Here is a 27,515-nt window from a genome sequence, read left to right on the forward strand (position 1 = left end):
TCAGGACCAGCCGCCTTCCTCGGGTTGACGGCCCGCAGAGTGCGCCTCACCTCGTGTTCTTCCAAGGTGAGGGTGGTGCTGCTGTGGGCCGCGTGTTGCACCTGTGGCTCCAATACCTCGAGTACCACGGCCACAAAGCGGGCGAAAAAGATATTCAGTTCCTCCGCCAGCTCCAGGTCACCTTCCGTATCTCAGAGGTAGATCACCCAGTGTCACAGAGTAGCTAGCACTGCTTCCATCTAAGTGAAGAGCAGATTACCTGTATATTGAGCTGGGTCTGAATGCGGCCAACATTTTCAGCCCCGCCAGGTTAACCCTTTAACAAATTAGCCTTGTATGTTGACTAAGAACCAAAAGGCTTAATAAAAATGATATTTAGAAGGCAGTAAATTGGTGTTTTTTTTATTTTACTTTGACTAAACGTAAACTTCAGAGTGGCGGACCTTAACGCTACTGAGGTCTCAGAGTGAGGATTGGTGGCTAAATATTGGTGGTGGCAGTATAAATACTCACGTATGTTGCTGTTGCCATCCTGTTTTCTTTAGTAGCAAGCCAGCTAAGTGCAGATATGCACGCGCCCCTTTAAGGGGTCTAGAAAAAGTGGGTCAAAGTATTGGCGCAATCTATCTTTATTTTTTAATCTAAATGAGATGAATTATCATTGCCGTTTAAATTTAAAAATACAATATGATGTTATCAACATAGATCATTTAGGATACATTAAATAATTAAATTAAATGAATTAGTTTAGATAGACTGTTCCTCTTTCTTTTTTTTTCTTTTTCTTTTTACCTTTTCCCCACAAATGCAACACCAAATCTCATATTTCATTTGTTCTAGATAGAGTGATCTCTAAATGGTTTGTCAAACAGAGCAACCTCAGCCTCATTTCAAAACTAACTTTAAAAGACGATATCAAACATTTTTAAGTAAAATTGCTTTTTCTTCATCACAAGCTAGCTGGTGTTATCTGCTAAAAGGCCTTTAGCGAGTAGGTAAAGTTCTAGAATAAACCAGTTAATTGTAATGTTAAAAATGACCTTATGACTTTCAAATGCGTAGAATTCACTTTTTACTTACCATGTTTTATTTCTTAGTAGTGGAGAAGTCCAGTGATATGTGATCAGGTCACGGTCTAGTTGAAAATGGCAGTTTGTGAAAACTTATGTGGCTTCTTCTGAGGCTTGTCTTCAACCCAAACAATTGGGTAAAGTTTTGACCCAGTATTTGATCAAAGCTACCAAACCTATGACCCGACAGAGTCAAGCTGTGGAGTGAATTGAAGAACTCGGCACATCACCAACCCAACTCCTGATTCATAACTTTTGAATAATATTTGGTCACACCAACCCAACTTACGAACGACTTTTACCCAGTATTTGAGTTAAGATAATAACCCAGCATTTTTTTAATGTGTCTCAACCATTCTAATATACAAAAAGCCAAACTAAAGCACAATAGTTAAGAAATTCTTACATTACGTTATCACATTCCTTTAAAGTTTTTAAATTTGAGCAGACTTGTACTTTAATTTCTTAGGAATATGAAAACGGTTTCAGATGAAACTTGGCCCAGAGGTACAGTGGAGGAATCAGCCATCAAGGATGATTTTGAATATGATGTGACTGTTTTGCATTGACTGTACTGAATTTGAGCATAACTGTCCTTTAATTTTTGTGGAATATTGCAGCTGATAGAAATTAAACTTGGCCCAGACGTGGCTCAGAGGAGGATTGTGTTGAAAGTTTGACTTTAACTATCACCCGATGCAATGTGTGCGCGCGCGTGTATTTGTGAACGCACGCGCACGTGTATGTGTACGCGGTTCTAAGTTTGCGACCAGGAATGAAGGAGAACAGGCGCTGCCGTAAAGTTTAGTGTAGAAGCGCACACAATTTATGCAGCGGATAAGAGGCGGCTGGCTAGACCGCGGCTCACAAATGACGGCTCGCTTGGCCGCGGTGAAATGAGAGCTAAAACGTGAGACTGGGATTTTTTTTTAATTGTTTTCCTTCACCTAAGGACAAATGGATCAACAAGAGGTATCGTTAACTTTTCTTCGCAGCGACTACACTACATGGCTAGCTAGCGAAAACCTGTGACTTTACATTACAACAGAAAATAAAATATCACCAACTTATTAGGACGTTTCCATATAACTGCAGACACCAAATATAGAAGTCGTACATACTTTATCAATCTTTTAAAACAGCTTACTTTCAGAAAATACTCAACATGAGTGTCTGAAAGAGGTTTAGACTGAGCTACTAACGCGCATGCATTCTAAGTTAGTTATTTTTTGTGGTAATGTTAAGTTATGTCAGGTTTTTGAACTACAGAAAGAGCGAGGAAGAAAATGCGGTTCAGCCTAGACACTCCGTTTAATGCCAGTTGTCTGCACAGGATGAAACAGACGTTTATGTAATAGGTGTAACCACAGCACAGACAGCTTACAGCTACAACGATTACTGATAAAAATGTGTCTCATTGCTTCAAAACTTTGTTCTTATTCTTGAGTGTTTTCCGCTTAGCGGTTTGTGTCATCAGTGTCTTTTTTTAAATGAAAGTATGAACGACAGTAAGGGCTCAATTTTTTTGTTTTAGGTCTAATATCGTTGTTAATGTTGGTAAATAGACATCAACGCGCTTTACGAATTGGTTGTATGTTTTTTCTACAATTAGATTATAGCACTTTTTTAGTTATAGGACTTTTATGTTATAACTCTCTTGAATAAGAGATTTTTAATCTCAAAGTTAATCTTTACATGGATACATAATGGATACTTGACCCTTTCACGGATAGTGGTCACTAAAGTGGAGAGGTATTCAAAGGTTGTTATCTTGCATTTGTGTCAGTGTTGATGGTATACTTGCACATAAACCACCACATTGGACACTGAAAGTGTCTCTCCTGCAGAAGTGGAGTTTTTCTTAATCAGTGACCTGGTGGATTATTCCTGTGCAGGGTTAAATTGATTGTCTTCTTTTGAACAGTAATTCCTGACATGGCTAAATCATTTATGAGTGTCTTGGCAGTTATTCTGAGGTCTGTAGACACATCTCTCATTAGTTTTCAATGTCTTTGAAATCTTTCTCTTTCTCCTTCTGCCAGCCTTGTTCTTTAATGTGTCATGGATATACTAACAGTGGTGGACGGTTGATGATTTGACTTGTTTTGCAGCCACAGGACCAGTCAGCATGTATACCAGTGTATTTTAAAGTCAAGTGTGAGGCTGTCACGGCCCCTGTGTCTGATTTAAAATAAAATAAAATCAGATTCTTTTGGACATGTGATGTTATTTATCTTCTAGTCTCTATATGATATTTAGTTTAATTATTTGTCTTTCTGAGTTTCTGTGTCTCTAGTCCTGGTTGCTGGTTATGATGTTAGTTCCCTTCTGTGTCCACTCTGTCCCAGTCTCATCTATGTTTCATCTTCTGCACGACTTCTATATTTTCTGTGTTTTGTCTTCTTTCTGCATCAAGCTGTTGTGTCTTTGTGGGGGTCTCAGTGTCAGTCATGTCTCCATGTTTATCTGCTGTTCTTGTCAGTTCTCATGTCTTTGTCTGGGTCTCTATATTCGTTTACCTTTCTGTCTCAGAGTCAAGCCCATGTTTTTGTTCTCATGTTCTGTTACTTCCTGTTTTTGTTTTGGTACCCTGTGCACGTTATGTTCAGTTTTGCTTCCCTTGTCTCATTTAGCCGTGATTAGTGTCAGCTGCCCTTCCACCTGTTGCCTGATAATTAGCTCATGAATTTGTTTAGTGTGTCATTTTTGCAAGGCGTCGAAAATAAAGCTGTTTTGAGTTTTAAACCTTATCTTACAGTACATGCACTTTTGGTTCAATTCCTACCTGCCACACAGCAGAGACTTGACAGAGGACATCTGTCCATTAAAGTTTGTATTCAGGTGGATCATAAAACAGGACAATGATCTCGAGCACATGTGAGTGAAGTTGCCCCCACCTTCTTCAAATCTAACAAAAGTGGTATCAAATGTTTGTGCTACGTTTGTGCTGCTATCATTTTAAAGATATTCATAAAATAATGTCCTGATGCGTGCTTAATCATCCAGGCAAATAAATCCCAAAAGGTTGATTCTGCAGATCTAGTTTGTGAATGATGGTGTTGAAAGCTGAACTGAAGTCTATGAACGGCATCCTAAAGTATGAGTCTATAGTGTCCAGATGTGTGAGGGCTGAGTGGGCTGTCTCCTACAGTATCTGCTTTTGGGTCCTGTTTCCAAACACATTGGCTTAACCTGCCGTGACAGATGGAAACCAGCACAAACGTTTCACATCAATTTTGTTTGATTCCATTAATGTGTGTGTGTGTGGGGGAGGGGGGTTTGACCTTTACATTTTCATTAATATCTTCAAAACAGAAGCAGCACAAACCGGCACAAACGTAGCACAAACGTTTGATACCACTTTTGTTAGATTTGAAGAAGGTGGGGGGGGGGGGCAACTTCACTCACATCCTGCAGACCTCACAGAACTGAAGCAATGTTGTTGAGATTAATGGATCACAAGCTACTGAACCATGGGGGTGTGTATTTAGATTTTATTTACGTGACTCTTTTACCCAAACAAAATGCCACATCATCACAAAGTGCCTCACCTTCTAGTTCACATGTGAATGTAATCGCTTCATCTCTTTAGAAGAAATATAAAAGACTTTCCATTTGAGTGCATTTGTAGAATAATACAAAAACAATTCAATACCATACTGATCTTATTGAAAAATTAGAACTCTGAGTGCCAGTCAGAAAGCCAATAAAAGGACATCTCCAGGAGATTTAACAGGCTTTGGGCTGTGGACTGCCCTCCTAATCCGACCCTAAAAACAGGACTTGTGTTTTCTGCGCTGCTTTTTTCACCGATTGAACTAAAAGAAAAAGGCAAGACACTCTGCGTTTTTGGGCTGAGCTGTACCCTTAGCTAGAACCAACTTATGCCCAGTGTTTGCTTCAGTCGGAAATCTGTGTCATAACCTACAATCAGTAGCGGTTTTTGATACGGGCGACACGGGCGGTTGCCCGGAGCGGCATCGTGGTGGGGGGCGGCCCCCCCGGGCATCTGCAAAAAAAAAAAAAAAAATTGCTCGTACTCATGCTGCCCCGACGTCATGCCAGCGCATACTGGGAATGGCATAGGCACCGATTGGTTTTCTATCGGCCATTTGCTGGGAGTAAGGGCGCCCTCCGTTTGCGAGGTGCGCCTGCTGCTTGCGGCACAGGGAGGAGAGGGCGGGGGGATTCTCTGGCTGGCTGGACAGACATTATGATACAGATTTATAATTTGCACCAATGTTTTTTTGATAGATACAAGTAAACATATGTGTCATTGGATAAAGGCAAGTCATCCTGAAACAATCAGAATCAGAATAATCCATAAGGAAATTATGTGGGTTACAGTTGCTCCAAAAAGAAATGGTAAAAATAGTAACAGTAACAGACTAAACTCCAAACAATACATTGTGTTACAGATTTTAATATTAATTAGTCAGTGTCAGTTGTTGATTTGTCCTGTTCTCATTGTATGACGAATTATGATGGCTGTTTGGTAGCTGTTTGCATACAATGCATACTCTCTCTCTTCGTGTGTGTGTGTGTGTGTGTGTGTGTGTGTTTCTCTGGTGAATTTCGACAACAGTTTTATGTTAATGTACAATCCTCTGCGCCAGAGGGAGTGTTTGCCCGGGGAGCAAAACAGGCTAGGACCACCACTGCCTACAATGTGTCCATAATAAGCATAAATGCAGGCAGTGAAGTTGGACACTCGCAGAGGTTATGTTGTGTTGAAGTCTAAATCAGGCTTTAGTGATGCACAATGAAGTTGGTCTTGTGTTGGAGCATAAGCGTCTGCTTCCAAACTTCATTCTTTTGTTGCAGTGTTTTTGCTCTGCAGCTTGTAGCATCAATCCTCAGGCTGAAAAATGACTTTTAAAAAAATAACTTATCATATACTTAAGTTATCTTTAAGTAATTCAAGAAGCAGGAAACAGTAAAAATCTCCCAGAACGTGGTGTTATTGGTTTTGAGTTTTCAGCCACATGTTGCCTTCACTGTCACCAAAAGCAGCTGGAGGAGATCTCTGCTTGGTGTAAAGAGGAAGGTCTTCCTCCTGACTCCTCAAAGGAAGCTCAGCTGTGTTTGCTATGGCGCGCTCTTCAGCGCACGACGAGCCGCCTCAGCAAAGTGACCAGAGACCTGGAAACCCACCGCTCTCAGCACTTAGCAGAAATGGCGGAGGTAAGGTATCCCCTCTGAAGATATCAGAATGTGACGATAAGAGAGAAAGTCTGTTATCTGTCCTTTCTGTGCGTAAGGTACGCAAGTCGCTGGAGCAGATCAGATTCTTCACGGAGCACAAAAATGTTTTGGCTCAGGAGATACAAGATGAGAATGATCACCTTAAGGTGCAGCTGCGGCGCCTAATATCACTTCAAGGTGTGAAAAATTCTTACCTACACAATATACAGATTACAGTAACCCAAGAGCAGAATTAATGTAGTGTTTCCTCATTATTGGATGGTATATACCCATAAATTTCTAAAGACAGAGATGTTTTAGTCTCATACACTAAAGGACTCTACTTTCTTATTCTTTTAGCATCCTAAACATGCTCTATTTACTTGATTACCCACAAATTTCGTGAGTAATCAACTCCCCTCACCGATTTCCTCTGTCAGATGCCCAGATAAGCGAGGTGGCTAAAATGCTGTACCAGCAGGGTCTCACAGAGTTGATTCACAGCAGCCCCAGTGAGCAGGTGGCGTACCTCCTGGTGGAGAGGGCTTCCCTGCTTGAGACAAGCGAGCTTACAGACAAGTTGACGGGTGATGGAAACACAGCCAACCATATGGGGACAGGAGCACAAGTGAAGAGCACCGGCGTATCCCAGGTTAGAGGAAGAACATCACAAATTCAGTCTCATATGGCCAACATGCATATTGTTTTCCTAGTCTGTGACGCTGTCTTCAAATGTTATTCCACAGGCTGCCCACAAGGGGGCACCACGTCATGGGCAGAGCGCATGGAAAAAACTCTTTGGACTCAAGTCTTCACAGAACAAACATACTTTTATTCCTGTATGTATGTCGTTAGTTCGTTCATCTCCTTTAAATACTAACAAACACTAAGATTGCTCTCAGGAACTGATGCTGACTTTAGTTTTTGTATAATGTGTAAACATAAAGATCTTGCACGTTAGCCACTCGCCACATTAACTACAAACTCTTATTTTCTGTTCCAGTGTTATTTAGCTCTGTTCTGAGCACAGGTTAGGAAATTTGCATGGCAGAAGAATTTCAAGATACTACCCGACTGATGCATCTTGACCCACTGCACTTCTCAAGGTGTCCAGTTCTTGCATGGACCTTTAAACATTTACGCTATATGTTCCTGCTCCTGCTTACTTCCTTTTAGAGCTTGTCAGTTATTGCTGTATTGGACATGCGGTAAGTTGATGCGTGTTGTATTCGCAGGCTGAGGCCAGATTTTTGGCTGGCCAGGAAAGCAGTTTGGGAAGAGAATGCTCCCGGCTGGAGCGGGACCTGGAGGAGGGCTCCCGCCGGCTGGCAATGGCACACAATGAGATCCGGCGTTTGACTGATGAGCTGGAGTCTGCTCATTTGACCCAGAGAGCGTATGGTGAGAGATATTAATCAACAATTTATAAAGAGGCTGTCATTCTTAAACTGATTTCTCATGGTGGCTTGCCATCACAATTGTCTCTGTGTTTATATGGATATGCTAAATGCAGCTTTTCCTGGAGGCATTTGGTCCCTCCCATTCATGGACATTTTGCAATAATGCACTGAGGTAATTTCTTTGAATTTGGAATAGACGTTCACTTTGACTTAATCCTGAGGTGATTATGTTGTCCTTGCAGTACCACCTTGTTTGGTATAGCACACTCCTAAGTATAGTTAATTTAGTCACATGTAATCTTCAGAATTACCGTACTAAATTGCAAATCAAGCAGCTATCTTGTTAGTTGCATTACATGCCATCCTTAGGCATCTGCAAGACGGGGGATTAGAAACAAACAGACAAAAAAAAAACATGTTTTTACTTGCACACTTACACTATAGTTTGCTGGCTTCAGCTTGTGTGTATGGTAGAGGAAAAATACTAAGGTAACAAAGGCGTGATAAGCAGTCAGGCATGCAGCATTACAGCCTCCGTTTCCACCCACGCCTCTTTCTACAGTGGAGAAATTGTGGCTGAGCATTTCTTTGTGAAGTCTAAGGAATTTGGAAAGAAAGCGTCCGTACTTTTTTAAGTTTCCTTGAAGATGTTTCACCTCTCATCCGAGAAGTGTCTTCACTTCAGTTCTAAGAGCAAATGGTGGAGAGTCCCAGATTTTAAGCCCTATGGGAGTGTCCTCTACCTAATCACATCAGCCAAGGTGTGAAAACAGGTGTGGTTCACAATCAGCCAAGGTTTTGGGTGAACCCATTGTGAAGCCTAGCCACACCCTATCATGTGATTTACTGAGGTCAAATGTCCCAGGATGTGAGTGGGCATTAAGGCGTCTGGGAAGGGATCTAAAAACTGGTTTATAGATGGCAGACAGTTGGTGTCATAAACCACCGCCTCTGTTCAAAGATGGTCGTTCACAGTGGACATAGATGGCTTCTTTCACTCCTCTTTCAAACCACAGAAAATGACTACAAGCTCCTTGGAAAACAGAACCAGCTTCACCCGCTCTAATCTGGGACTCTCCACCAATTGCTCTTTGAACTGAAGAAGCTTCTTGGATGAGAGGTGAAACGTCTTCAAGGAAACTTAAAGAAGTCCAGATGCCTTTCTTTCCAGGCTCCTTAGACTACAATGACCTGGATGACTGAGAACCTTCACAGACATTTCTTTGTGAAATGCTTTTTGGGCTGGATTTTTGCTCATCCTGCTGAAGGACCAGTAAATTTATGGCAAGGTGTTAGGTTCATCATCCTTTGTCTGTCTGTCCATGCGTCCACAATTCACAAGATTCACTGGCATTGTTCTCGACTTTGTGTTAATGATTAAACACTAAAAAGAAGATCTTATATGTTCCTCATCAGGATAGAGTTTCTGTCACGTGGGGAGGTGTAGTCTAAGCTTGATTGTTTACTGGTAATTACTAGGGCTGAACGATATATCGCATTTGCAAGTGCAATTTTCTAACCGCAAAGGCTGCGATTATACTCTGGACATGTCCAAATTCATGGGCTGCATCCTCCTGAGGCCGCATTTGTAGACCGATTACGTCACAGCGACGCGCCGAAGGCTGTCCAAATTACTACCATATCCCAGAATTCATAGCGCGGCCCAGCCAAACTCCAGTTTCCAACAATGGCGGCCGCTACTAGTTTTAAAATTACTCATACTAATCTTTCTGGGTCACAAAATAAACTTTTAACATATTTTCAGGCGAGAAAGTAGTTGTGTAAACATCAAATATCTGCTCGGTTTATCAAGATATCCCATATTTGCAAAAGTGCTTCGACGTTTTCAGAGGCGTCTGCTACCCACCAGCTCGACAGCTAGCCGAGAGCTCGAGGGTTACTGAACTCCCGGCACATCATTTTCAGATCACCGCGGACTTTCGCTGCTCGAGTTAAACGTAATATATAAGTCACTTAGACAACCTAAAAATGTTATTGTTGGGCTTTTTTCAGTGTTTTGTTTGTTCGTGAGTAAATCGGTTTGGCTGAGATTAAAGTTATTAGATTAGATAAAATAAAACTTTATTAATCCCCCGGGTGGGTTCCTCCTTGGTTTTTACACAGCTGACTAAACGTCAAACAGAAAACTTATTAAACAGAAGTATGAGACAGTCGAGAATTTACACCAGTGTCTGGTTATATTTTAGATAGCAAGAAGCAGACGGCCGAGTTTATTAAACTCCACCGAGACAGCGGTGACGCTAATCAGAACTAGCCGCTAGACCGTCCAATTTCACGCCTTTAAATTTTAAAGGCGTGTTTGTGTGTGTTTATACAATTGCTATTATGTTTGCACTTTATGTGTAATGTTACTGACTGCAGAGATCAGTAAGATGTGTGTATTTTTTATTTATTAGTTTTATTTATTTAATATTATTTTTTAATTGAATGACTGTCTAGTAGTTCACAGATGTCGAAAAACTGAGTGTGGTAAAGCCACTGATTTTTTTTTATGTATATTTCTGCAATCTGCACATTGTACTGACTTTCATTTTAATGTTTACACCAGGGTTCCTTGTCAGCACTTTATGCTCAGATGTTTGTAAGCTAAAAATAAACTATTGTGTATGTTCAAATATACTGTTGTGATTGAAGAAGTTAAATAAAAATGTCAGTCATCAATTCATGCATCACCTCATGTCATCATAACAGAGGTCTGTCTTCCAGGAAAGAACAGTTTAAAATTAATGTAATATAGTATTGGCCATACTATATGATGTATTGCTTGTCTTTGTTTAATAATACAGAAGACAAAGACCTTAAAAAATAATCGCATATCGCATCGCAATCGCAATATTGGGGCAAAAAATCGCAATTAGATTATTTTCCATAATCGTTCAGCCCTAGTAATTACAGTATGTGACAGCTCATCTGATGTAAAAGTAATGTAACAAATTATTAAAAAATACTCTCTCTGGGAAATAATTGCACTAACAATACACAAGGAAAGCATTATTTGAAGAAAAATTAACAAGTACTGTGTGATACACTGGTTGTTGTGAGTAACACATCAGAATTCTTTATTTCATTCACATTAGAGCCTCTCCTGGGATAAAAGAGAAAATATACACATATAAGGAGAGGGTCATTCAACGCACATCATCATCATAAAAAAGAAGAAGAAAGAAATACATCAATCAATAAATCGCCCATTTCCAAATGCAGTTATAATTTATCTACAAGATTTTCATAGGCTTAAAAGTAACTAGACATTTGGCTAACAGGCTATTTCATGGCCAGGTTAGATCTGTTCTCTTGTTATTCTGTAGTGTACAGTTCAAGATTGATGTGTTTTATTTGACTCTGGATACATATGTATGTCAAATGAAACTAGTTGAAAGCATGCAACCTCAAAGTTCAGTCCTATTTTCGTTTAGTGTAAAATAATCAGCCATGACTGCTTGAAAAGAAAATGCCACATTTAGCTAAATCTGGAACCGATTTTTAGCCTTGTTTGTATAACACATAAGCATACTCTTCAAATAAAACCGAAGTTTTGCACCCCTGTAACAAAACTTAACCAGCAACTTTGGTCAGAGAAGTGTGTGCTTACTCTAGCTTATGTTGTTTTTCAGAGCCTGAGCTGCAATCGGCACAGCAGGAGGTGGAGCAGCTCCGGCAGGAGGTAGAAAAGCTGAAGAAATATGGTGAGAATTGTTTTGCATGTTTTCAGCACAAAATTGCCACTACGGATTCCCAACAGATAGCCAGACACAGTTTGTGATTCACTTTGGTTGTTATAATAGCTTTGTAGTGGCTCTTTGGTGAAATGTCATTCAGCATTCATCCGTGCTCCAGCTTACTCCACACATTTTCCCTGAAACTACTGCGCCACACATCCGCTGCAGCTGAGCCAACAACACACCTCGCCACTACCAAGAAATTGCATTCTAAACAACAGTTTTCAAAGAACTAATTGTGAAACGAAGACAAAAGCAGGTTTACACGCCCCATACAGTTCAGATTCATGAACTGGAATAAAACCCCTTCTTTTAGTTTTCCCTCCACCGCAGATCAGCAAGGAAACAGCTTTTATTAACCCCTCACCTGTAAAAGCCTGATGGGGTATTGTTGTCATCCTGCCAGGTGGGCAGGTGGCATTGAAACCCGAGTTAGGGTATTCAGATTCATGCCTCGCGTGTATCTCCTAAAAATCTCAGATAAGTTCAAGTTCAGATTTTAAGTATTCTGAAAATCTTGCAAACACGATAACTCGAGAAGGAAGTGACTTAGGATTTTTCCATTTACAACATAGATGCATCTACTAGTATGCTGAGGGGTAGCGCTGGTGGCCATCAGTGTTTTGTATAATAGACTTGGCCCAATAAATTTAAACTGCTGGAGCATTATTTTAGCTTCAGAAATGTGGAGTACAGCAGGTAGTACAGTCTTTAAAAAATATAAATGAATCTTTTAATCGCATTTATTAAGTAGACCTTCAAAGTGTTTAAAGTAAAATAAAAACGATAACAGTGATAGCATGTTGTATTATTATTATCATCATTATCATCATCTAATGCAGCGGTCCCCAAGCCCTGGGCCACAGACTGGTACAGGTCTGTGAGTCGTTTGGTACTGGGCTGCAAGAGTTGAGACTCGGGTGTGAAATTCATGGTTTTCAGGGTTTTTAGCGTTATTTTTAAAATTGTTTTTATTGTTAACTCTGTTTCCCTGGGTCTGTTCCTGTGTGTTATGAAGAAATCTTCTTTTTATTTGGTACCAGTACTGGTTTTATTTAGTTGTATTTATCCGCGACACCTTAAAAGCCGGTCTATGAAAATATTGTCTGACATAAACCGGTCCATGGCGCAAAAAAGGTTGGGGACCGCTGATCTAATAAGTACATTTTTGTTTTTTTAAAGAAATGGTGGAACTGCGAAAGACTAAAGAGCTAAATGATCGCCTGGACCTCGAGATCAGAGCCTTGAGGAATAGGGTTCGCTCCTTGGATGCTGAGAAAACCTCTTTGAAGCAGATGGTAAGAGACCAGCTAGAATAAAGTAATTTACAAAAACATACAATGAAGATTTTGGGAAACAGGTGCAGTAATTTATTGAAATGTGTAAACATACATGTATATACGGTGTAAAAGAGAAAAATAATTGTAACAAACTTGAAATTCAAGGTGAAATTCATCTTTATTCAACGTAGCCTATACCCGCTTCTTCAAGGCATCTTATAATTTCTTTAAGTAGTCTTCAGAAATAGTTTTCCAGGCTTCGTGAAGGACATTTAAAGCTTTTCTTTGGATGTCGGCTACCTGTTGTTCTGTTCTCTGTCCAGATGATCCCACACTGCTTCAATAATGCTGAGGTCTCTGGGGAGCACTGTGTTTCACTGTGTTTTTTCTCTATCCTAGTGTGCGCTTATTGCATTGGAAATGTGTTTGGGATTGTTATCAGGCTGAGAAATGAAGGTGTTGCCAATCAGATTCTTTCCAGATGGCACTATATGGTGCATCAAAATTGGACTGTAGCTTTCTGCGTTAATGCTTCCATCAAATTGGACGAGATCTCCAACACCAGTGGCTCTAATACAGCTCTAAACCACCAAACACCACCATGTTTTTTTTTTAACTCAATTTTTATTTATTTTTAATCAGCAGTGATACATCCTATACTTCCTCTTTACAAAACTGTACCCCTATGTACAAGCATATACTTGCATCTGCTGAAAACACATTAAGACAATAACAAAGTCAGCTTACTATCACCTCAAGAATATATCAAGGATAAAAGATCTGATGTCTCAACAGGACCTGGAAAAACTAGTCCATGCATTCATCTTTAGCAGGCTTGATTACTGTAACAGCATCTTTACAGGTCTACCTAAAAAATCAGTCAGACAACTACAGCTCATTCAGAACTCTGCTGCTCGAGTCCTCACTAAGACCAAAAAAGTGGACCACATCAGTCCAGCTCTGAGGTCTTTACACTGGCTGCCTGTCCGTCAGAGGATAGACTTTAAAGTTCTGATGCTGGTCTATAAAGCTCTGAATGGTTTAGGACCAAAATACATCAGTGACCTCCTGACCCAGTATGAACCATCCAGATCCCTCAGGTCATCTGGATCCGGTCTTTTATCAGTTCCCAGAGTCAGAACCAGACACGGAGAAGCTGCATTCAGCTTTTATGCTCCTTATATCTGGAACAAACTCCCAGAAAGCCTCAGATCAGCTGAAACACTCAGTTTATTTAAATCCAGGTTGAAGACTCACCTGTTCTCAGCTGCATTTGAATAAAGCACCAAATCCACACTTTAAGCTTAAATTTCAAAACTTACATTTAACTACTGATTTTATCTACTGTTCTGATTTTATCTGTTTTGATTTTATATACTGTTGTTTGTTTGTTTGTTTGTTTGTTAATTAGTTAGTTAGTTTATTTGCTTGTTTTAATCAATTTTAAATCATGCTTTTTATTTGTTCTTGTTTCTAATGTCTCTGTAAAGCACTTTGAATCACCTTGTTGTTGAATTGTGCTATACAAATAAACTTGCCTTGCCTTGCCTTGCCTTGCCTTGCCTTGCATCAAACTACACAGAGCAGCTATGAATGTCCAGGAGCAGCATGTCACAGAAGCACACATACATATAAAGAAAAAGTATACACGAGCAGGACCTTCTTGCTGTGAGGCAACAGTGTTAACCACTGTGCCACTGTGCTGCCTGCTGTCCTGAGTTCAATTCCACCATCAGGCCAGGGTCTTTCTGTGTGGAGTTTGCATGTTCTCCTCGTGTTTGCGTGGATTCTCCCCGGGTACTCCGGCTTCCTCCCACAGTCCAAGGACATGCAGTTAGTGGGGATAGGTTAATTGGAAACACTAAATTGCCCATAGGTGTGAATGCGGGAGTGAATGCAAGTGCAATTGGTTGTCTCCTGTCTGTGTGTTAGCCCTGTGACAGACTGGCAACCTGTCCAAGGTGTACCCTAACTCTCGCACTAAGACAGCTGGGATAGGCTCCGATGCCCCCCGCAACCCTGAAAAGGATAAGCGGAAGCGAATGGATGGATGACCACTCTTTGGCCTTATATGAAGCAGTCTTTTACCACCACCATGTTTTACAGATGGCTGTAGACACTCACTGTTGTACCTCTCTCCAGACCTTCTCCATACATACCACACAAGATTTCACCAACAATTTGACCAACAATCACCTTGTTAATGCAAAAATACTATTTTATGCCTTCAAACTATGTTTTCCTTCGCCAACTAAAGACATGGCAATAAATGGGAATAAATTATGTGTTTTTCCAGCAGGCTGCTAGGAACAAAGTAGCAGGTTGTCTGTTATGTGTGTGCACAATAGTGGTTCATCCTGTAAGTTAGGTGCATTTTTTGTGCTTATGAATTTGACTAATTCATAAGTCAGCATTAAGCAGCTTAACAAACAAAAAAACATTCCTCTGAAAAAGGATCAGGTTGAAGGACTGGATTGAAAATGAGTGAAAAAGCAGCCAGTGTCTAAAGAAAAACTTTGAAAGACCTTCTGAAAACCTGGAGAACTATTGCTCAGGACCACTTTTTAATAAATACAAGGAGCTCTCACTTCTCTGAAGCAAAATATAATGAAATGAGGGTTGGGGCAAGACTTTTGTGCAATACTGTATCTTTGTGAAACTGTGTTAGATTTATTTGCTGTTACTTTCTGTGCAGCAAAATTTAGTTAAATTAAAACAAAATAGCAAAGTTCTCAGTTCGCATTTCGACTTTGCTGTTAATTCACGGCTGAATATGAAGTACATGAGAGGTACATGCACTTACATGTTAACTGCATGTGCAGAACAGACATTATGCAAATATATGTAGCATAAAGGCCCCTGTGAGGATTGGTTTGTGTGTGTGTGTTTTATTTTGTAGATCGGCTAATTAATTATTTAAGCATCAAATAACACAAACATGAATGAATGAATAGTGAAATAACAACTTGTCTACTGTATGTGTGTTTGTCTTAGGTTGTGTCGCTGCAAGAAGAAGCAGAGCAGTTGAAGGCAGCCTTACAGGAGGAGCTCCTAACTAAAGAGGTTCCAGTCAAACAAGCAACAGAGATGACTCAAGTAAGTCTGTTTAAACATGATGTATTCACTCAAGGTTTTGCATTCTTATGCTATATATACATATTTTAGTGACAGGAGCATTTGGAGGAAGTTAGCTTTGAAACCTTCTAAACTGGTCTTGTGCTATTTTGGTACTGCTATTACATAAATGCACAACTAAGAATGCAACAGCAAATTTGGGATTTACATTGACAGGAGACTCATATGCACAATGCAGGAGTGAGAGTATGACATGGAAAGTTTTAACTGCTGTTTGAATAATCTAAAATAAACAAAAGCCTACTGGGAAAAGGAGCGAGGGCAAACATGAGCTCGTGAAAGAAAGGTTAGGCAGCGCTTGGGCAAACATAACACAGCTTGACAGAGAGAAAAACAGAACTATCTTTGCACAGATGGCTGGTCAGTCAGTAGGAGACAGGTGGGCAACATATATCAGCTGAAAGTAATTAATACAGGTGAAGACAATGAGGACAATCACACTGGAGCCCGGCACAGAAAATAAGAGTAGAGACACAACAGGAATCACACACACAGGCACACACTTCATATTGATGCGCTTGAATAAAATGTAAAGTTTGATTTTGTACTTCTTTCAGTCTCCAACAGCAGAGCTGGTACAGAGCAACAAGACCTGCAGACGTTTGCAAGAAAAGCTCACTGCAGAGAGGAGAAGCCTTTTGGAAAAAGAGGAAACTGTAAGTAAATATATTAATAAGTTAAAACCGTCATGCAAACAAAACAGAACATCACAATGAACAGAAGACAACACATAAGCACAAACAGCACACAGAGACACACAAAGGCAAAGACAGAAAACCTGGTATTTGATTCCAATACTAAACTCTATCTATTTCCCCAATTGTCTCTGAATCTTACAACAGTTACCTAATAAATGTGTCTAACTTTAATCAGTGCATCAATTTACACAACTTTGCTTCTTATGACATTCAACACCCTCTTTGTATAACTTTCTGGGCTTTCTTCCCAGACCTTATCATCAATCATTTTTGGGCTCATTTTCACAGGCTTATGGCTGAGGTCAGTTCATGAAGTCAAAAATAATGACTGTTATGCCACCCTTACACTTAAAAAAAAAGATTGGCCTATTTCTACCAACCATATGTCACAAAGCGCTCAAAATAGGCCACAAACCTATCAAGGTTACACATTATTTCCAGTTATTAAATCTCAAAACAACCTGTGTGCATCAACAGGTGTTCTTACAAATGTAAATAATGCTTGACCTAAATATATGGGTCACAAACAATTTGAGCATACGGGTCAAATGCTTAACGTTGTAATTTCAGTATATAAACACTTAGTACAGGTACGTAGTGTATACAAGTATATATGTCGCCTGTAATTTGCATGGAAGTGACACACCTGTCTAACACTGAACAGTTGCTCTCCAAGCTGTAGTGTATTTGTGAAAACAAGACTTTCTTTGCTTCTGATTTCACCCAGCAAGAGTCAGAAAACCTCTCGGAGCTGTTGCTGACTAATTGCGTCATGTCCAGTATGACAGAAAAATGTTGCATGTGAGGAGGAAGTAAGATCTCTCATGGTCTTTAAGGTTTATGTGGTGTTTGAGTTTAGGTCTATATTTCAGTTTTGGGTTTCTTTTTTTTTTTTTTATCTAATGAGTGAATTCTTTATTCTTGTATTTGGTAGTTTGAGTTTTAGATTCCCGATTCGATTCTTTTGTATTATTCTAACAGAGAGTTTGATTTCTTTTCATATAGTTGAGTCTATTGCTTCAAGATGTTTCAAGTATGTTTCAAGATAGTTTGCCGTCTAGTGTTTGACTTTCTTTAGCTCCACTTCCCATATGTGATTTTGTTACAAATCATCAGTTTGGGTTTTTTTTTTTAACCTTCATATTTTTTGTTACTTTATGCATATCAGCTATTAAAGGCGGCCTTTTGTTTACACTATTTGTACTGCCTACACCCTGCAGTTTGTTACCTCAACACACCTAAGCGCTACAACACACCTTGACAGGTAAACCTTTGCTGTTTATAATACAGAGTTTCAGCAGAGAAGTGCTGAATTCTTTCGTCGCTGTCAGGTTTAATATATACTAAATTACAATTAGAAGGATGATTTGAATGACATGTGAAAAGTGCGTCCACGAACTGCTTATCACAGTTTTAAATAGAGAGATCTAAAATCTAAAATTTAATGTGTTTCTTCCTTTGCTCTCAGTCTGACAGTTGTTGAGTAATCTTGCTGAGTAATCTTGCTGAGTAATCTTGCTGAGTAATCTTGCTAAATAGGTGGGACTGAAAACACACCTCTACCAAGGTGGATTAAGCAACCTCAGGAGACCTGTATTGTAAACAAATGTAAAAACTACCCGTCAACATAAATGATTTTGTAGCAATTACACAAGAATATCCAGTAATGTACCTGACTACAATTAAACACATTCACTTACTGAAAATCGGGGGCATCTGCTGTGGCAAATGGGTGCAAGCCTTTTACCACAAACTTAGTCACTGCTCGGTGACATTCATCTATCCAGGCCTAAAAGGAGCGAGAACTGCCAGCATCTGAGCCAGACTCTGTCTGTCTCTCTCATCATGGTCACCTAAATGCACAGTAACGGCAGGTTTTGTAATAAGGCAGATCGCGCTAACATAATATGCACTGTTAGTTGATTATTTACCTGCCACATTAACGGGAGAGGACGTGCAAACATTACCGCTGCTGCTGGGTTGAGCTTCACGAGTCCGGAGCGGAAACATTTGCTCACAAAACGCACGTGTTTTGTGAGCAAATGCTTTTGCATATTCGTAGCGTTTCCTCCTTTATGAAATATCTACTTGCAAGTATTGCAAGTTGCCCTGCTGTCATCTGTTCTCGTAAAGTATGACCAAACTTTTGAGTGTTTAAGCCGCTTAGGCGCCGCGTTTGCTGCCAGGTAAATGACGCTCCGCAACGTGGTGACGTCATTCGGGGCGACTGGAATCGATAAGGGAATCGTTTGCAAAAATGGCAAACAATTCCAAGGAATTGAAACAGTGGGAACCGGTTCTCAACAAGAACCGGTTTTCGATACCCATCCCTACTGGACAATGTGATACATAGATAAATACACACACACAAACTCTTATAGACAAAGATATGCATACATGCATTCAATGGGATGAAAGACCAAGGTAACTAAGACAGAATAAATACAGTTTCATAGAGATCTGAAAGCCTTAGCTAGGTCTTCAAGTCTTCAAGTAAAAAACACGTCTGTATGTTATCAGCACATATTTTAACCACCTGCTAAGCGCTTGTGAGAACTATATGAAAGCTGCATGACCCACGTGACAACCCTGAATTCTGAACCCCTGTTAACAGGACTGTGACTTACTCAAGGCCTCTGGTTTTTCCCAACCAGCCTGTAACCCATAGTTTTTGTGAAAGACACCAATTTGTTTACAAACACTTGCCTAACCACCAAGCAATTGGTTGCAAGACAAACCAGTAACCAGTAAAGTAAAGTTGTGCTTTACAAAGCAACACATTTAAAAAGTTGAGCAGTATCCATCACAGGTTTTGAGCTGCACTCTTAAAAGTTTGCCTGCTTTTTCATGAGTAGTTATGGGCTGTCTTAGAAACCACAGGTGACCCTGATAACCTGCAGTTACAAAGAGGTTTTCAGTGCAGCACTGTATCCCATATAGCACAAACAATGTTCATGCTGGCAACAGCAACCAACTTCCAGCAAGTGCTCGCCAACTTATCAGCAACAACAAATGACGTTGCTGACCAGTTTTTAAGTGTGCATAAATGGTAAATGGCCTGCATTTGTATAGCGCTTTTCTAGTCCTTAAGGACCCCAAAGCACTTTACACTACATTCAGTCATTCACCTATTCACACACTGGCGATAGCAAGCTACATTGTAGCCACAGCTGCCCTGGGGCGCACTGACAGAGGCGAGGCTGCCGGACACAGGCGCCACCGGGCCCTCTGACCACCACCAGTAGGCAAACATGGGGTTAGTATCTTGGCGCCGTATCTTGCCCAAGGATATTTGGCATGCAGCCAGCTTAGGATCAAACCACCAACCTTCTGATTAGTGGCTGACCTGCTCTGCCACCTGAGCTACAGCCACCCCAACTGAGGCTTTAGCAGTTCATTTCACAGTGATTGCCAGCAACCACCTGCAACTGGTCAGATAGTACTCTCTTTTGCCTGATAACCAGTGGTTGCCACGTGGTCGCCAACTATTCTCGGGGGCCTGAATCTTTTTGTGTCCAGTACAGGGTGAGTAAGTTGATTAAGAGCAATCAGACCTGCCTGCCGATTTTTTTAAAATAGCGTCAGTGCTCACGAGATGGCTTTTGGTGACGAATTGAGACATTAGAAGAACATGGAGAATTTTTTCAGAGGAGTCCCAATAATTTTTTAATAAAATAAACAGCCTTTTCTGTTACATTATACATTATATCTTTTTTCTCATCTGTTTAGATACATTCTCTTCAGCAGCAGGTTGACTGTCCCCAAACCAGTGTGGATAACTTTGTGCTAAATATCAACACCAGTGAAGACATCCTGCAGGATCAAATGTACGATATTCAATCCCTGGACCTTCTACCTCTCAGGATGTTCTATAAAACAGTCCCATGAATGAAGGTTTATATTCAGTGTGTGTCCATGTCTGTGTTTGAAGGCTGGTGAAACAAAAAAAGGCAGATCCCTATCTTTTTGTAAACACTCAGTCACATGACTCCTTTGTGACAGCGGATGAAGAGCCACAGACGATAAAGTGCGAAGAAAACAGACCACAGAAGGTAATTTCCCATATTTCCTCAGGTCTGCTTACACATTTAAACCTGCTTTCATGTCATAGTGCTAAAGTGGAAAAATAACAGTTGCCTAGCTCATGTTTTCAGTTCAAAGAGAAAGCTGCAAATAAATAATTCACATGTGCAGAAGGTGATACTTAATGCTCTGGGCAAACAAAAACAAACACAAAAACCCCAACTGTAAACACCAAAAATAAAAATAAATTCTGTCTGTGCTGATGTTTTCATTTTGGACTGTAGGAGTGTATTAATTGTCAACAAGCAATGAAAACTCTGCTGTCCTCCCAAGAGGAGTGTGAGGCACTTAAAAGCGAGATCTGCGAGACCCTGTACTGCATTGACGAAGAGCGAAGGTAACCTAACTTACATCAGTGTGACAAATACAATGAGTTTGACGTGTAATTATGATTAGACGTCCATTCATCCATACAGGAGACAACTATAATTAAATGGAATAAAACGGCTGTGCAGAGTGTAACACGTAGGCATCTTTTGCCATCATGAAATGAGCTTTTTGCATTAGATTTTTTTACCATGTCCCTTCAGCAAATTCCACGAGATGAAGCAAAAACACAAGGCCAAACTTTGCCGAGCCAAACAGAAATTTGAAGATGAAACCACCTGGCGTGATGAGAAGATAAAAAGTCTAGAGAGAGAATTGTCCTTGTGCTGTCATTCAGTAGCAAAGGTGAGTCTGCACTTGGATGTTTGAGGTGGAGCAGTAACATTGAGTCTTTTTACAGTTGCTTAGTCTGTATTTTACAGAAAACTGCTACTTGTGTCCTTCTGTTTGCTGTCTTATTGGTTCAGTGATGAAGCCAAATTTGTAAATGTTCATCAAGGGGGACTGTAGGAGCTGATATAAAGCTGAAGGTGGTAAATGTTTCTTTTTTCCTTTTCATGCTCAGGAGAAGGAGCTTGTCATAAGCATAACCATGGAAAATGAGAAACTACTCTCTGAGAGGAGGAAGCTACTGCAACAGCTAAACGAGGAGGAGCACAAGAAGAAGGACAGTTGTCTAAAAGCTTCTTTATCCAAATGCAGGTACTGAAATTACTGAAATTTACTGAATGATAAGTCATCCAATCCAGACTTCATGTTACGGTATGTTCGTTCTGATCCTAAGGGTGGAACTTTTAGAGCTCGAAAACAAGAAACTCGGAAACCAAATATCACAAATGTCCAACCAGCTCGCTGTCCTGGAGTTCAGCCTGCAGAAGACGGAGCTGCTTCACTTTGCTGAGGTACCACTCGTGCTTATTAATTATGCTTTTATTTTATACACATGCTCCATGTTGTTTTACGTTTTCCATTTATTTGGCTATCATAAGAATGATCTATGAGCCTTTCTAATAAAATAGAAATTCCTAAACCTATAATTAGGCTCTGCCTCAAAGGTGTTGCGTAAATACACCTTGGTAAAAAAGAAAAATTCACTCTCTGCCAACTTTGGCCTTAGATCGTTAAATTTTCATCAAAATTTAACGATTTAATGATTGACTCTGTGACTACAAGCCCAAATCCTCACCCCTCCATTACCGTGCTTGGCAGTTGGTATGAAGTGTTTGTGCTGATGAGTTGTTTGGTTTTTGCCAAACAGCACTGGACATTCTCGTCAAACATCACTTTAGTCTCGTCTTTCCAAAGGACATTGTTCCATTGTGTGGTTTGCTCTGATTCAAGAGGCTTTCTCCTGGGAGCCTCTTCAAACAAGCCACATTTATTCACTTTTTTCTGATTGTGCTGTCATGAACTTTAACATGCTGAGGTCTGTAGCATGTTAAATGCTAACATAACATAATTTAATATTTGTTGAGTCTTTGACACTGAATTACCTACACTGATACAGCCTGACTGTGTCCTGGGTCTTAACAGATAAAGCCCATCTTTTGAATTTAATATTAATCTGCTGCTTGTTTTGTGTGATTAGAAACTTAAGAAAATGCCAGATGAAAAGCAAGTTTTCAAGTCTCTTCCTCAGCAGTCTTCAAGGTAGGTCCAGCAGTGATTCAGAACTTGCCTCAAATTAATTTGTTAGGAACAATGAAACCTAATTAAATGTCTGTTAACTTTGCATCCACAGTGTGATTTCACCCGAGCAGTCTGAAGCTCAGGCCTTGTTGGATGGTACACTTAGAGGTCACTCCAAGCAGACAGATGGGACTTGTTACAGTCGTGCGTCTGAGATTGTGTGTCAATCAGCAGATATGAGCTACCTGAACCTGACCTCTACAAAGAAAAACCACTTGAACCGCTCAGGTCCCCTGGCTGCCCTCAGCAGCCTTGAAAATCTGCCTTCCTGAAGTTTTCTGTTTTATTTGAAAGTTAAATTAATAAATAAGATACAAACTGGGTTTGAATTTCATTAAAACAATCAAATTAAACCAGCCTGAATTTGTATCAGTTTCTAAATTTTGTGGACTTTCGCATCAAAATTGACAATTTTTGCATTTGTTCTCCATCTTAAACTTCAAGGTTTTACATTGGAAATAAGTTATCTGAATTTCTGGAGCAGGCCCACATCTCATAACACTCCCCTTTCAATTATTTGTGTATATTTGACCCCTTGAGCTACAAGCAGTTTGTTCTTCTTTTAGTTCCCCACCTACCTTCCCTCATCTCTTTGTCTCTTATTAGTGCATCTGCCTGACCCAGGAGACATCACCAGTCCCTTCTGAGCCCCTCCCCCAAAACCACAGTCTGGTTTCATGCTCATGCCAACTGCCATTATCTCTTATAAGTGCTGTCAATCCTAAATGATGATATGGTTCCTGCTATTAAACGGGGGGAAAAAAAATTCCAGTTCATTAGAATTAAAATGAATGTATCTAACATAATTACTGCACAGTTTAAAGATTTTAGGGACTGGTGATCAGATAAACAGCATCAGACAAAACAGGAGCATATCAAATGCTCTAAATTTCTGGGGGGGGGGGCGGGGGGGTTGGATTGGAGTTTCTTAAGTGCACTTTGGAAAATCACTTTGCTACACAAAACCAGTTCCACTTTTGCATTGCGCAAGAATAACGGCCCAATTGAGGTCAGATTACAGCAGGATACCAGTTTAACCTGAAGCCAAGTAACAGAAATTTCCGTGAACCACATTACGTGGCTTTTCAGTGGAAATATTTCTTGTTTTCAACAAAAACCTTTTCCTCACATGCTACTTCACTTGAAAAACATCTTAGACCCAACATTGCAGTTTTTGTACATAATATATTTCTCCTCAAAAAAGTCCTACAAACATTTTATTTTGACATCTTCTAATCAAAAGAAAAGCAAACAGCCATTATTGTTGCAGAAAGGCACTTGATGCGCACTCAGACGTGTCTCAAACTGTCAAAACAGCTCTTTAAAATCCTTACATCTACCACAAAGGTTTTCATCGGAGAATTCAGTAGTGCCCTACAGATGTAATTTTATTCATATCAGTACAAAATAACTTGCAGCTGTACTCACCAACATTTGTTATACCCCAACAATATAAATATAGAAAACAGTTCTGTCATTTTTCAACATAACACCAAGTAATAGCACACTTGTAAAAACAGCACGAACTGACAATAAACCCTAAACCTTTGGTTCAAAGTTCCTGTGTTATAAATGATGTTTAAAAATTATGACTGTAATATTCAGAATGCAGGCTTATACCCAGGTTTTCATCAATGAAAAATAATGAGCTGGAATGCAAAATAACTTTATATGAAATTCAAATACAGGGTTTATTTTTTAACAGATCAGCCGCCCGTGCTTAATACTTGAAAACCAGAAATGTATTTTACCACATACTGTGACTATGACATCAGTACAAAAAAAAAAAAAAGTGAAGCTGAAGAAATGGGATGAAGACTAGCTAAAATTGTATATTATATGTGGTTTGCTTTGCTCGTTTGACCTTTTATCAGCACTGTTTTTTTAAACAAAGACAATGTTGCAATCACTGATAAGAAAGCAAATCTGGCATTTGCATAGACATTTATCTGACGTCTTGTAAGCAAACTTGTGCATTTTGGAGTTGAGTGTAAATGAACTCAAGGAAGCATGAGTAACTAGGAAAATGTTCCTTTGCCATATTGTTTTCATACCATTATTTGAAATGGTTGCCAACTTTTGCATATTTTGTGAGTACGGAGAAAAATGTGTTTTCATATAGTTTTCATGCTATTAGAGTTGCTGAATTTGCATGGTTTTGTGTGCAATTCCAAGAAATACTAAGGTGTGCGCAGTTTATCATATTGTTTTGGTGCCCATAGCAGTCGAGTGACTTGAATGTCACTCCTGTAACCGATGTGGGTATCCCAGCAGTACTCTGGAGAAAGCACCCTGCTAGGTTTGTGCAGCCACAGGTATTTGTTTAGGTGACTTTCATCGTGCCACAAAGCCTCCACATTATTTTGTTTATCCTCCATGATGTTTTGGTAGCAGCCCTCAGCCAGAGATTTTACGCTTTTCCATGAGCCTCCAAAGACAGCAGCATGATAGTAGAAATCCCCGTTTTCCATGTAAGCCTTGGATTTCGGGTTTCGGTCATAAGTATAGAAAATCTTTGGAAGGTGGTAGTAGTAGGCATGGAGCAGAGCCACAGAGTCTCCCAGAGCCTCTGAGCCAAATCTCCCAGTGAACACCTGATCTACATCGAAGCAGAAGACATGCGTGGAGTGGTGGCGAATATCAGACTCTATGACATCTGATATTGCTTTCATTCGCATCATCGAAATGTCCTGCCATCTTGAGTGCCGTTGCACTTTGATCATTTTCAAGGTTCGCTGAGGACCGAGATGGATGTGCAGGACCTTCTCTGGCATGTCGGTAAATACGTAGTAGGACACAGGCAAACCCACCATAAAGTGATGTTCTGAGGAGTTCAGAAAGGTCTCGAGGTATTCGTCCAAGTACCTTTGGTGATAGTGGAGAAAAAAAGTTCATGCTTTATTTCACAGTCTCAAACAGTTAGAAGAATAGAGCACAAATATACAGACTAAATGGCAATTAGAAGACCAGGATGTATTTTAAATAGTCATACTAATGTGAAAACAAACCTTCCCACAGCAAACACTGTTAGAGCAACAGAGGATCCTTCCTTCTTGTGGTTCTGGTCGTAAACTTCAGGGTCAAACATCCCCTCCCAGAGAATAGGAGCTTTCCAAGTTGTGCATGTTTGAACGTCAGTTCGAGACCTGAAGTGGAAAGAAATCGGTTAAACACATATTACACTTAAGTTACCACTTAAGTGTGGTGGTTTTATCAGTTTATTTAAAAAAAAAAAAAAATAGAGATGTGGTAAGGCCTACTAATGCCTTGTTTGTGATAATGATCAACTACAACTATTAGTTTCTCTTTGCCAGTGTAGAAATGACTGAACAGTCCTCAGAACGATGGTAAAAGAAGTCAGTGAAGATCAGATAGGAGAACTGTAAATTTTCAAAACTGAAAATTCAAACAATTATACATAAGTATTATTTAGATGTTATGGCAGTAAGGACGGACCCGAACACATATTTCACTCTTCACACTTTTCTATATTTCGGTTGTCGTCTCTTACAACTCTCAGCTGCAGCTTTTCAGCTGCCAGCCACATAACACGTTCAACAACAACAACAACTCCTCAGGTCCCGGCACGTTTAATAGGGGAGGGTGATGAGCTGATCGAGCTCAGGTGTGTCCGCCTCCCCCCGCAGCCGCGCCACAAACCACGCACCACCACAGATGTGTCACTAGTTCTGTAAGAAAACCAAATCATCCTCAGATGAGTGGAAACTGGTCATAATGTTCTTTTGGGCTCAAGCATGGCTGAACTGGAAACTGCTGGAACATCAACGGCACTGTTTACAGTGAATTGAGTTTTATATCATCATGGACTGAGAGGAGAATACTAAAATTGCCACCATCAAGCTCAGCTCAAATTTCCTGTCAAGCATAGTAGTGGTAGCATCATGCTTTGGGGCCATTTTGCTGCTAGTGGTATTTGGGTATTGTACAAATTAGATGGAGTCACAAAGAAGGAGGACTACTGAAATTAAATCAACAACTGTACAGTGACATTTGGACATAATAGGTGTTGATTTTGGAATAGATAAAGCAGGTTAACATTAAACTGTTTGCAATGTACTTCCCAAAGCCCCAACCTCAAACATATTAAATTTGTGTACTATGCTTAACAGCCAGATTTGTGTCAGGAAAATAACTAATTTAAATAAAATTACCAATTCTGCCAAGAAGAATGCTCAAATATCCAACCAGAATTATACCAGAAGTCTGCTAATGGGAATCAAAAGTGTCTTAGTGAGGTGCAGTTTGCTACGGGACATTTAACCCAGTGTTAGTGGGGGTGTATGCATACCTTTTACTAGTGTAGATTAGAGAAAATCCAAGTAATTTCAAACTAGTTCATCCAAGTCTTTTTTTAAGTCATTAAAGATGTGTGCTATACAATTATTCCACCCTGGAAAATCAGTTCAGTTCAAAACATTCTTAAAATCCCCAAATTGCCATCACAATGGTAGTCCACGCCATCCATGCCACCAATTAATTCTTGGCTTTTGTGAGGGACATGAGTCTAAGACTTCTACGTCAAGCAAAATTTATGCCATCTAAATGATGGCAAATATAATTTATGTTGTAAATTTATGTTGAATGTAGCACCTTGGTTCTGGAGGAACGTTGTGTCGCTTCACTGTGTACTAACTGTATATGGTTGAAGTGACAATAAAGCCAACTTGACTTGACTTGACTATATGAGTCCTATAGTGCCAAGAGGACGTCCTGGGCTTTCTAGTGATGCCAACTTTACATCCATTACGGCTTCCATATTTTATGGCAATAAGGAAGCTTAAGTGCGATTCCCAAAAATTTGTTTGATTCCCAAAAATTTGATTATGTTCATTAGGGGTGCAACGATATTCGTATCGATATTGAACCGTTCGATACAGTGCTTTCGGTT

The 27,515-nt window shown here is 39.9% G+C and overlaps 2 protein-coding genes across 3 annotated transcripts; one reads left to right on the forward strand and one right to left on the reverse strand.

Annotated features, from left to right (window-relative positions):
- The first annotated feature begins 1,896 nt into the window (after positions 1–1,896).
- LOC102210968 (golgin subfamily B member 1) lies at positions 1,897–22,946 on the forward strand. 2 transcript variants are annotated; one of them, XM_005724613.1, is made up of 18 exons: positions 1,897–2,042; positions 6,081–6,254; positions 6,332–6,452; positions 6,695–6,906; positions 7,001–7,093; positions 7,490–7,655; positions 11,290–11,361; positions 12,577–12,692; positions 15,669–15,770; positions 16,367–16,465; positions 20,237–20,334; positions 20,439–20,559; positions 20,815–20,927; positions 21,121–21,262; positions 21,483–21,619; positions 21,702–21,819; positions 22,506–22,567; positions 22,659–22,946. In XM_005724613.1, exons 1-18 carry the CDS (start codon positions 2,028–2,030, stop codon positions 22,876–22,878), a joined length of 2,181 nt encoding a protein of 726 aa, XP_005724670.1. In that variant the 5' UTR covers positions 1,897–2,027; the 3' UTR covers positions 22,879–22,946. The 2 variants fall into 2 exon arrangements, with proteins under 2 accessions (XP_005724670.1, XP_005724671.1); XM_005724614.1 differs by having other exon boundaries at positions 6,084–6,254.
- A 1,493-nt stretch (positions 22,947–24,439) lies between these two features.
- Positions 24,440–25,763, reverse strand: LOC102200067 (N-acetyllactosaminide alpha-1,3-galactosyltransferase; the record flags this gene model as incomplete). Its single annotated transcript, XM_005724755.1, has 2 exons — positions 24,440–25,471; positions 25,615–25,763. Coding segments are annotated over 2 exons (834 nt in total), but the record flags the coding sequence as incomplete, so codon positions are not given.
- Between the last annotated feature and the right edge of the window lie 1,752 nt (positions 25,764–27,515).

This window comes from Pundamilia nyererei, unplaced genomic scaffold (assembly GCF_000239375.1).
Source record: "Pundamilia nyererei isolate P.nyererei 1_Seehausen unplaced genomic scaffold, PunNye1.0 scaffold00012, whole genome shotgun sequence".
Classification (NCBI taxonomy): Eukaryota; Metazoa; Chordata; class Actinopteri; order Cichliformes; family Cichlidae; genus Pundamilia; species Pundamilia nyererei.